General features: G+C 45.1%; 5 protein-coding genes across 5 annotated transcripts; all 5 read left to right on the top strand.

Moving 5' to 3' along the window:
- The first annotated feature begins 487 nt into the window (after nt 1–487).
- LOC119663682 lies at nt 488–1,825 on the top strand. Its single transcript, XM_038073289.1, has one exon. It carries the CDS (start codon nt 488–490, stop codon nt 1,823–1,825), a length of 1,338 nt encoding a protein of 445 aa, XP_037929217.1.
- Nucleotides 1,826–1,868: 43 nt separating this feature from the next.
- On the top strand, nt 1,869–4,226 carry LOC119663681. Its single transcript, XM_038073288.1, has one exon. The coding sequence runs from the start codon at nt 1,869–1,871 to the stop codon at nt 4,224–4,226; it is 2,358 nt and encodes a 785-aa protein (XP_037929216.1).
- Nucleotides 4,227–4,931: 705 nt separating this feature from the next.
- Nucleotides 4,932–6,269, top strand: LOC119663679. Its single transcript, XM_038073287.1, has one exon. The coding sequence runs from the start codon at nt 4,932–4,934 to the stop codon at nt 6,267–6,269; it is 1,338 nt and encodes a 445-aa protein (XP_037929215.1).
- Nucleotides 6,270–6,312: 43 nt separating this feature from the next.
- Nucleotides 6,313–8,565, top strand: LOC119663678. The gene has a single exon (XM_038073286.1). It carries the CDS (start codon nt 6,313–6,315, stop codon nt 8,563–8,565), a length of 2,253 nt encoding a protein of 750 aa, XP_037929214.1.
- Nucleotides 8,566–9,940: 1,375 nt separating this feature from the next.
- Nucleotides 9,941–11,359, top strand: LOC119663677 (the record flags this gene model as incomplete). The annotated part of the gene is made up of 1 exon (XM_038073285.1): nt 9,941–11,359. A coding segment is annotated over exon 1 (1,419 nt), but the record flags the coding sequence as incomplete, so codon positions are not given.
- Between the last annotated feature and the right edge of the window lie 71 nt (nt 11,360–11,430).

Genomic DNA, 11,430 nt, shown 5'->3' with positions numbered 1-11,430 from the left:
TTTTTGGCTTTATACGAAAAAAAATATGGCTGCCTAAAATAGGCGTATGGCTGCGTGGTCATCATTAAAGGAGGTAGCTGCAAAAATAATGGCGGATGACTACGTGGAGGATGGCTTTGGCAAGCAACAATATCGTGGCACATCTCAGGCTGATCATAAAAGGCCAGGCTCACGTCTAATGAGGACAAACCAAATAGGCAACTGCACCAGGCTATTGGCTTGCCCAACAGCGGAGCACTTCACATTGCTCAAAGGCTCGAATCTTTGCTTCAATTGCTTGAAACCTGGACATTCTACTAAGGCATGTGGCTCAACTAATTGTCGCATATGCAATGGCAGGCATCACACTCTACTATGCCGAAGTTCACCAGCGCAGACTCCTCCTTTGCAAGAGTCCAAACAGCAGGCACAAACTACACCTCAGGCACCAGCGAAACCGAACCAGGCTGGCATCCCACCACGTGTGCATCAGTGACTACACCATCCAATGCAGACATTCGCTACTATAGGCAATCGGGTTATACTCTTGGCAACAGCACAAATACGCATCTTAAATGGCTTTGGCAATATCGACTCGTGTCGAGCTCTATGCGATCCAGGCTCTCAGGTAAGTCTAATGAGTACGCGATATTTTAATCAACTGGCTCTGCGGAAGCAGAAAAGTGCATTGCAATTACAAGGCGTTGGCAGTGGCAATCGTTTATATACTAATGGCCGGGCAGTCTTGCGCATATTTTCGACTGTCAATGCTTTATTTGGCTTGGATGTTGAATTCTACATCATTAACAAAATTACCTCAGCAATCCCTGTGGCTCCAATCATGGAAAACTGTTGGCAGCATTTACGCAATTTGCCCTTGGCAGACCCGAAATTTGGCGAAACTGGTGTTATAGATGCATTGCTTGGCTCAGACATATGGGGCCAATTGTTGGCAGATGGCATAGTTCGTGGCGAACTTGATGATCCTGTGGCACAAAATACGCAATTAGGCTGGGTTGTATTCGGACCAGCTGAAGCAACCGTGCATAACTACAAGGCGGAACAATCTATGGCATTGCGTGTGAAGGCGCCTGATGAGCGAGTTGATGACCTTCTACACAGGCTATTTGAATCCAAAGAAATTGACATGGCTAAAGGCGATACACTAGCAGCAGTTGATCTTTGCGAGTGCATTTTCATGAGCACACATAAGCGTTTTGATGATGGCAGTTATTGCGTGCAAATACCATTTACACCAGATGCTCCACCACTTGGCAATTCACATCAGATGGCACTCAGGCAATTTCACCAGTTGGAACGAAAATTGGCATCCAACTCAGAGCTCAGGCAAAGATATGTGGCTTTTATGCGCGAATACGAACAACTTGGTCACATGCACCCTATTCAGCATCACTCAGGCGACACATCTCAGGCATACTACATTCCACATCATGCAGTCATGGCAAAATTCCGAGTCGTATTCAATGCTTCCGCAAAAACATCGAATGGCATATCATTAAATGATACACAACTCGCTGGCCCCCCAATACAGGATTTATTACTTAACCTTTTGCTTCGCTTCAGGCAGCATCGAATAGCATTCACAGCTGATGTGGAGAAAATGTTCAGGCAAGTCAAGGTTGACGAGAGGCACAGGCAGTGGCAACAGATCCTCTGGCGGGAATCATCCGATCAGCCCATTCGCACATATCAATTGGCTACCGTTACATATGGCACAACTAGTGGCACATATTTGGCTGTTCGCGCTATGCAGCAATGTGGCAGAGACAACTCTTATAAACTCTCAGATGAAGTACGAGCTAAAACTGCTTTGCATCCTGAATGATTTCTACGTAGATGACTACCTTAAGAGTACACCTTCTATTGGCATGGCGATTCAACTGGCGGCCGATGTCTCATCTGTTTTGGCAGACGGTCAGTTCCATCTCAGGAAATGGAAATCGAATAGCGCTGAAGTCTTGGCACATCTTCTTGGCGATGCTGATCCATGTCAGCTTAATCCGCACTTGGCAGAAACTACTGTTCTTGGCTTACACTGGGATCCACTCACTGATGAACTCTTCTATCAGGTCAGCTCTTATGATGCACAACATCTTACGAAAAGGCAAGTGCTTAGCGATGCAGCAAAATTATATGATCCAATTGGCATGTTGGCACCAGTCATCATTACGGCTAAACTTTTCATACAGAAACTCTGGCAGGCAAAATTGGCATGGGACGACCCACTACCACTTGAACTGTTGCAAGAATGGCTCATATACCGAAGGCAGTTGTCCCAACTGGAGGCAGTACGAATACCGCGTTGGATAGGCATGCAACCCGGATATCAAATACAACTTCATGGCTTCTGCGATGCTAGTGTTAAGGCAATGGCTGCAGCACTCTATTTGGCAACAAACCACAATGGCAGTATCACTAGTCACATTATCGCATCAAAAACTAAAGTGGCACCATTACATTCGGTAACAGTACCCCGATTGGAACTTTGTGCTGCGCAATTGTTGGCTACTCTTTTACACGAAACAAGGCAGGCTTTGCATTTGGAGCACGTACCATACACTCTATACTCCGACTCAAATATTGCTCTGTGTTGGCTACGCAAAAACCCATCACAATTAAAGCAGTACGTTGCTAATCGCGTTGGCTGTATTCAATCGATGACAGATATCAGGCATTGGCATCACATTCCTACCAAACTTAACCCAGCTGATTGCGCCAGTCGTGGCATATCCCCTTTGGCGTTGCAAAACTACGCATTATGGTGGCACGGTCCTAATTCAACTGATTATTCAATCAATGAGCTGCACCACTGTGCACCAGCAGAGCTGGCAATAATGGAAGGCGAGTTAAAACCAGTGAAGGTAAAGGCATTGCAGGTAATAGGCCAACCCGCATTACAGACACACTACACTGCTGGCGACGAATTGGTCGTCATAGATCTGTTGGACCGGTTCAGTCATCTTGGCAAGCTATTGCGCACTACTGCATACATATTGCGTTGCAAAAAGGCACATCATCGTTTTCGTTCGCATACACACATCTGTACAGGCGAAATGGACATTGCTTTAAATCACCACATCAAGGCAGAACAGGCGAAATATTTCGCAGCGGAAATCAAGCAGCTGAAAAAGGCACAGCCCATATCCACATCCAGCAAGCTCATTGCACTAAGTCCATTCATCAGCTCCACAGCGGACAATATATTGCGAGTAGGCGGACGCCTACACAATGCGAGGGTGGCAGAGCCACAGCGTCATCCAATCATTCTTCCAAAGGATAGCACATTGGCCAGGCTTTTAATATGGCAGGTGCATCAGGACACACTTCATGGCGGTATACAAATCATGCTTCATACGATTCGACACAAATACTGGATCCTACAGGCACGCATTTTGGTTAAGCAATGCATACACTCATGCGCGATTTGCAGGCGGCATAAACACATAATGCTAAAACAACGTATGGCGACATTACCAAAGGCTCGGGTCACCCCATCTCCACCATTTGCTAGATCTGGCTTAGACTATTGCGGTCCATTCAACATACGCATTGGCTCCAAGGCTGTACGAACCGTGCGGAAGGCTTACGTGGCAATCTTTGTGTGCATGGCAACCAAGGCAGTGCACATCGAACTGGCTGAAGATCTCACTTCTGAGGCTTTCATAAATGCATACACCCGTTTCGTAAACCGGCGTGGTCCATGTAATCATTTATACAGTGACAATGGCACTACATTCATTGGCGCAGATCGCTTAATGGCCGCTGACTTACAGGCTTGGCATAATGAATATTCTCAACAGCAATTGGCGAATCGAGGCACAAAATGGCATTTTCTACCACCTGGCGCACCTCATCAAGGCGGACTATGGGAAGCTGCCGTTAAGTCAGCGAAGAAGCACTTACTACGCATTGTTGGCACCCATTCCATTTACTATGATCAGCTACATACTCTACTTGTACATATCGAGGCTTGCTTGAATTCACGTCCACTTATACCATTGCATGACACTTGTGACGACAAGATGGCTCTATCACATTCATATCATATTCTATCATTTCATATTCATATTATCTTCAGATTCATATTCATATTCTGTTTGAGATTTGGCACAGCAACTAGGCGATGTGGCAGCACACATTTAGCACTTTTTGACAATGGCATCCTAACATCTGGCAGCGATAATTTTGGCTTCGCTTTTTTGCTTTTTCCTTTTCCTTCTTCTTAATTGGCTACTGGCGGTGTGTGCACGTTTTTTGGCTTGACAACATATTAATAATATATCAGTAAAAAATTTGTATAAGAATGTAATAAAATTTAATTGACTAAATCCTTAACAAATAAACACATAAAGTTTTGCGTGTATGGAAATTCGTGTTTGTTTTTCATACATTTGTTTGGTGCCGAAACCCGGGAGTTTCGATTTATAATTATAAATTAATTACGTTTTTGGCTTTATACGAAAAAAAATATGGCTGCCTAAAATAGGCGTATGGCTGCGTGGTCATCATTAAAGGAGGTAGCTGCAAAAATAATGGCGGATGACTACGTGGAGGATGGCTTTGGCAAGCAACAATATCGTGGCACATCTCAGGCTGATCATAAAAGGCCAGGCTCACGTCTAATGAGGACAAACCAAATAGGCAACTGCACCAGGCTATTGGCTTGCCCAACAGCGGAGCACTTCACATTGCTCAAAGGCTCGAATCTTTGCTTCAATTGCTTGAAACCTGGACATTCTACTAAGGCATGTGGCTCAACTAATTGTCGCATATGCAATGGCAGGCATCACACTCTACTATGCCGAAGTTCACCAGCGCAGACTCCTCCTTTGCAAGAGTCCAAACAGCAGGCACAAACTACACCTCAGGCACCAGCGAAACCGAACCAGGCTGGCATCCCACCACGTGTGCATCAGTGACTACACCATCCAATGCAGACATTCGCTACTATAGGCAATCGGGTTATACTCTTGGCAACAGCACAAATACGCATCTTAAATGGCTTTGGCAATATCGACTCGTGTCGAGCTCTATGCGATCCAGGCTCTCAGGTAAGTCTAATGAGTACGCGATATTTTAATCAACTGGCTCTGCGGAAGCAGAAAAGTGCATTGCAATTACAAGGCGTTGGCAGTGGCAATCGTTTATATACTAATGGCCGGGCAGTCTTGCGCATATTTTCGACTGTCAATGCTTTATTTGGCTTGGATGTTGAATTCTACATCATTAACAAAATTACCTCAGCAATCCCTGTGGCTCCAATCATGGAAAACTGTTGGCAGCATTTACGCAATTTGCCCTTGGCAGACCCGAAATTTGGCGAAACTGGTGTTATAGATGCATTGCTTGGCTCAGACATATGGGGCCAATTGTTGGCAGATGGCATAGTTCGTGGCGAACTTGATGATCCTGTGGCACAAAATACGCAATTAGGCTGGGTTGTATTCGGACCAGCTGAAGCAACCGTGCATAACTACAAGGCGGAACAATCTATGGCATTGCGTGTGAAGGCGCCTGATGAGCGAGTTGATGACCTTCTACACAGGCTATTTGAATCCAAAGAAATTGACATGGCTAAAGGCGATACACTAGCAGCAGTTGATCTTTGCGAGTGCATTTTCATGAGCACACATAAGCGTTTTGATGATGGCAGTTATTGCGTGCAAATACCATTTACACCAGATGCTCCACCACTTGGCAATTCACATCAGATGGCACTCAGGCAATTTCACCAGTTGGAACGAAAATTGGCATCCAACTCAGAGCTCAGGCAAAGATATGTGGCTTTTATGCGCGAATACGAACAACTTGGTCACATGCACCCTATTCAGCATCACTCAGGCGACACATCTCAGGCATACTACATTCCACATCATGCAGTCATGGCAAAATTCCGAGTCGTATTCAATGCTTCCGCAAAAACATCGAATGGCATATCATTAAATGATACACAACTCGCTGGCCCCCCAATACAGGATTTATTACTTAACCTTTTGCTTCGCTTCAGGCAGCATCGAATAGCATTCACAGCTGATGTGGAGAAAATGTTCAGGCAAGTCAAGGTTGACGAGAGGCACAGGCAGTGGCAACAGATCCTCTGGCGGGAATCATCCGATCAGCCCATTCGCACATATCAATTGGCTACCGTTACATATGGCACAACTAGTGGCACATATTTGGCTGTTCGCGCTATGCAGCAATGTGGCAGAGACAACTCTTATAAACTCTCAGATGAAGTACGAGCTAAAACTGCTTTGCATCCTGAATGATTTCTACGTAGATGACTACCTTAAGAGTACACCTTCTATTGGCATGGCGATTCAACTGGCGGCCGATGTCTCATCTGTTTTGGCAGACGGTCAGTTCCATCTCAGGAAATGGAAATCGAATAGCGCTGAAGTCTTGGCACATCTTCTTGGCGATGCTGATCCATGTCAGCTTAATCCGCACTTGGCAGAAACTACTGTTCTTGGCTTACACTGGGATCCACTCACTGATGAACTCTTCTATCAGGTCAGCTCTTATGATGCACAACATCTTACGAAAAGGCAAGTGCTTAGCGATGCAGCAAAATTATATGATCCAATTGGCATGTTGGCACCAGTCATCATTACGGCTAAACTTTTCATACAGAAACTCTGGCAGGCAAAATTGGCATGGGACGACCCACTACCACTTGAACTGTTGCAAGAATGGCTCATATACCGAAGGCAGTTGTCCCAACTGGAGGCAGTACGAATACCGCGTTGGATAGGCATGCAACCCGGATATCAAATACAACTTCATGGCTTCTGCGATGCTAGTGTTAAGGCAATGGCTGCAGCACTCTATTTGGCAACAAACCACAATGGCAGTATCACTAGTCACATTATCGCATCAAAAACTAAAGTGGCACCATTACATTCGGTAACAGTACCCCGATTGGAACTTTGTGCTGCGCAATTGTTGGCTACTCTTTTACACGAAACAAGGCAGGCTTTGCATTTGGAGCACGTACCATACACTCTATACTCCGACTCAAATATTGCTCTGTGTTGGCTACGCAAAAACCCATCACAATTAAAGCAGTACGTTGCTAATCGCGTTGGCTGTATTCAATCGATGACAGATATCAGGCATTGGCATCACATTCCTACCAAACTTAACCCAGCTGATTGCGCCAGTCGTGGCATATCCCCTTTGGCGTTGCAAAACTACGCATTATGGTGGCACGGTCCTAATTCAACTGATTATTCAATCAATGAGCTGCACCACTGTGCACCAGCAGAGCTGGCAATAATGGAAGGCGAGTTAAAACCAGTGAAGGTAAAGGCATTGCAGGTAATAGGCCAACCCGCATTACAGACACACTACACTGCTGGCGACGAATTGGTCGTCATAGATCTGTTGGACCGGTTCAGTCATCTTGGCAAGCTATTGCGCACTACTGCATACATATTGCGTTGCAAAAAGGCACATCATCGTTTTCGTTCGCATACACACATCTGTACAGGCGAAATGGACATTGCTTTAAATCACCACATCAAGGCAGAACAGGCGAAATATTTCGCAGCGGAAATCAAGCAGCTGAAAAAGGCACAGCCCATATCCACATCCAGCAAGCTCATTGCACTAAGTCCATTCATCAGCTCCACAGCGGACAATATATTGCGAGTAGGCGGACGCCTACACAATGCGAGGGTGGCAGAGCCACAGCGTCATCCAATCATTCTTCCAAAGGATAGCACATTGGCCAGGCTTTTAATATGGCAGGTGCATCAGGACACACTTCATGGCGGTATACAAATCATGCTTCATACGATTCGACACAAATACTGGATCCTACAGGCACGCATTTTGGTTAAGCAATGCATACACTCATGCGCGATTTGCAGGCGGCATAAACACATAATGCTAAAACAACGTATGGCGACATTACCAAAGGCTCGGGTCACCCCATCTCCACCATTTGCTAGATCTGGCTTAGACTATTGCGGTCCATTCAACATACGCATTGGCTCCAAGGCTGTACGAACCGTGCGGAAGGCTTACGTGGCAATCTTTGTGTGCATGGCAACCAAGGCAGTGCACATCGAACTGGCTGAAGATCTCACTTCTGAGGCTTTCATAAATGCATACACCCGTTTCGTAAACCGGCGTGGTCCATGTAATCATTTATACAGTGACAATGGCACTACATTCATTGGCGCAGATCGCTTAATGGCCGCTGACTTACAGGCTTGGCATAATGAATATTCTCAACAGCAATTGGCGAATCGAGGCACAAAATGGCATTTTCTACCACCTGGCGCACCTCATCAAGGCGGACTATGGGAAGCTGCCGTTAAGTCAGCGAAGAAGCACTTACTACGCATTGTTGGCACCCATTCCATTTACTATGATCAGCTACATACTCTACTTGTACATATCGAGGCTTGCTTGAATTCACGTCCACTTATACCATTGCATGACACTTGTGACGACAAGATGGCTCTACACATTCATCATTCCATAGTTCATATTCATATCAATTCAATTCAATCATATCATATTCCATATTCGTGTGAGATTTGGCACAGCAACTAGGCGATGTGGCAGCACACATTTAGCACTTTTTGACAATGGCATCCTAACATCTGGCAGCGATAATTTTGGCTTCGCTTTTTTGCTTTTTCCTTTTCCTTCTTCTTAATTGGCTACTGGCGGTGTGTGCACGTTTTTTGGCTTGACAAGATATTAATAATTTATCAGTAAAAAATTTGTATAAGAATGTAATAAAATTTAATTGACTAAATCCTTAACGAATAAATACATAAAGTTTTGCGTGTGTGTAAAATAATCGTGTTTGTTTTTCATACATTTGTTGGTGCCGAAACCCGGGAGTTTCGGTTTTTATTTAAAATTAAATTGCGTTTTTGGCTTTTTTGGCGTTTTTATACGAAGAAAATATGGCTGCCCTAAAATAGGCGTACGGCTGCGTGGTCATCATTAAAGCTGGTAGCTGCAAAAATAATGGCGGATGACTACGTTGTATGGCTTTGGCATGCAGCAATATCGTGGCACATCTCAGGCTGATCATAAAAGGCCAAACTCATGTCTAATGAGGACAAACCAAATAGGCAACTGCACCAGGCTATTGGCTTGCTCACCAGCGAAGCGCTTCACATTGCTAAAAGGCTCGAATCTTTGCTTCAATTGATTGAAACCTGGACATTCTACTAAGGCATGTGGCTCAACTAATTGTCGCATATGCAATGGCAGGCATCACATTCTACTATGCCGAAGTTCACCAGCGCAAACTCCTCCTTTGCAAGAGTCCAAACAAACTACACCTCAGGCACCAGCGAAACCGAACCAGGCTGGCATCCCACCACGTGTGCATCAGTGACTACACCATCCAATGCAGACATTCGCTACTATAGGCAATCGGGTTATACTCTTGGCAACAGCACAAATACGCATCTTAAATGGCTTTGGCGATATCGACTCGTGTCGAGCTCTATGCGATCCAGGCTCTCAGGTAAGTCTAATGAGTACGCGATATTTTAATCAACTGGCTCTGCGGAAGCAGAAAAGTGCATTGCAATTACAAAGCGTTGGCAGTGGCAATCGTTCATATACTAATGGCCGGGCAGTCTTGCGCATATTTTCGACTGTCAATGCTTTATTTGGCTTAGATGTTGAATTCTACATCATCAACAAAATTACCTCAGCAATCCCTGTGGCTCCAATCATGGAAAACTGTTGGCAGCATTTACGCAATTTGCCTTTGGCAGACCCGAAATTTGGCGAAACTGGTGTTATAGATGCATTGCTTGGCTCAGACGTATGGGGCCAATTGTTGGCAGATGGCATAGTTCGTGGCGAACTTGATGATCCTGTGGCACAAAATACGCAATTAGGCTGGGTTGTATTCGGACCAGCCGAAGCAACCGTGCATTAGTACAAGGCGGAACAATCTATGGCATTGCGTGTGGAGGCGCCTGATGAGCGAGTTGATGACCTTCTACACAGGCTATTTGAATCCAAAGAAATTGACATGGCTAAAGGCGATACACTAGCAGCAGTTGATCTTTGCGAGTGCATTTTCATGAGCACACATAAGCGTTTTGATGATGGCAGTTATTGTGTACAAATACCATTTACACCAGATGCTCCACCACTTGGGAATTCACATCAAATGGCACTTAGGCAATTTCACCAGTTGGAACGAAAATTGGCATCCAACTCAGAGCTGAGGCAAAGATATGTGGCTTTTATGCGCAAATACGAACAACTTGGTCACATGCACCCTATTCAGCATCATTCAGGCGACTCATCTCAGGCATACTACATTCCACATCATGCAGTCATGGCAAAATTCCGAGTCGTATTCAATGCTTCCGCAAAAACATCGAATGGCATATCATCAAATGATACACAACTCGCTGGCCCCTCAATACAGGATTTATTACTTAACCTTTTGCCTCGCTTCAGGCAGCATCGAATAGCATTCACAGCTGATGTGGAGAAAATGTTCAGGCAAGTCAAGGTTGACGAGAGGCACAGGCAGTGGCAACAGATCCTCTGGCGGGAATCATCCGATCAGCCCATTCGCACATATCAATTGGCTACCGTTACATATGGCACAACTAGTGGCACATATTTGGCTGTTCGCGCTATGCAGCAATGTGGCAGAGACAACTCTTATAAACTCTCAGATGAAGTACGAGCTAAAACTGCTTTGCACAGCATCCTGAATGATTTCTACGTAGATGACTACCTTAAGAGTACACCTTCTATTGGCATGGCGATTCAACTGGCGGCCGATGTCTCATCTGTTTTGGCAGACGGTCAGTTCCATCTAAGGAAATGGAAATCGAATAGCGCTGAAGTCTTGGCACATCTTCTTGGCGATGCTGATCCATGTCAGCTTTATCCGCACTTGGCAGAAACTACTGTTCTTGGCTTACACTGGGATCCACTCACTGATGAACTCTTCTATCAGGTCAGCTCTTATGATGCACAACATCTTACGAAAAGGCAAGTGCTTAGCGATGCTGCAAAATTATATGATCCAATTGGCATGTTGGCACCGGTTATCATTACGGCTAAACTTTTCATACAGAAACTCTGGCAGGCAAAATTGGAATGGGACGACCCATTACCACTTGAACTGTTGCAAGAATGGCTCATATACCGAAGGCAGCTGTCCCAACTGGAGGCAGTGCGAATACCGCGTTGGATAGGCATGCAACCTGGTTATCAAATACAACTTCATGGCTTCTGCGATGCTAGTGTCAAGGCAATGGCTGCAGCACTCTATTTGGCAACAAACCACAATGGCAATATCACTAGTCACATTATCGTATCAAAAACTAAAGTGGCACCATTACATTCGGTAACAGTACCCCGATTGGAACTTTGTGCTGCGCAATTGTTGGCTACTCTTTTACACGAAACAAGGCAGGC

Source organism: Teleopsis dalmanni, unplaced genomic scaffold (assembly GCF_002237135.1).
Source record: "Teleopsis dalmanni isolate 2A unplaced genomic scaffold, ASM223713v2 unscaffolded_contig_0761, whole genome shotgun sequence".
In the NCBI taxonomy this organism is placed as follows: domain Eukaryota; kingdom Metazoa; phylum Arthropoda; class Insecta; order Diptera; family Diopsidae; genus Teleopsis; species Teleopsis dalmanni.
The sequence above is the reverse complement of the archived record's forward strand: the minus strand, read 5'-3'. Positions and strand labels throughout refer to the sequence as shown.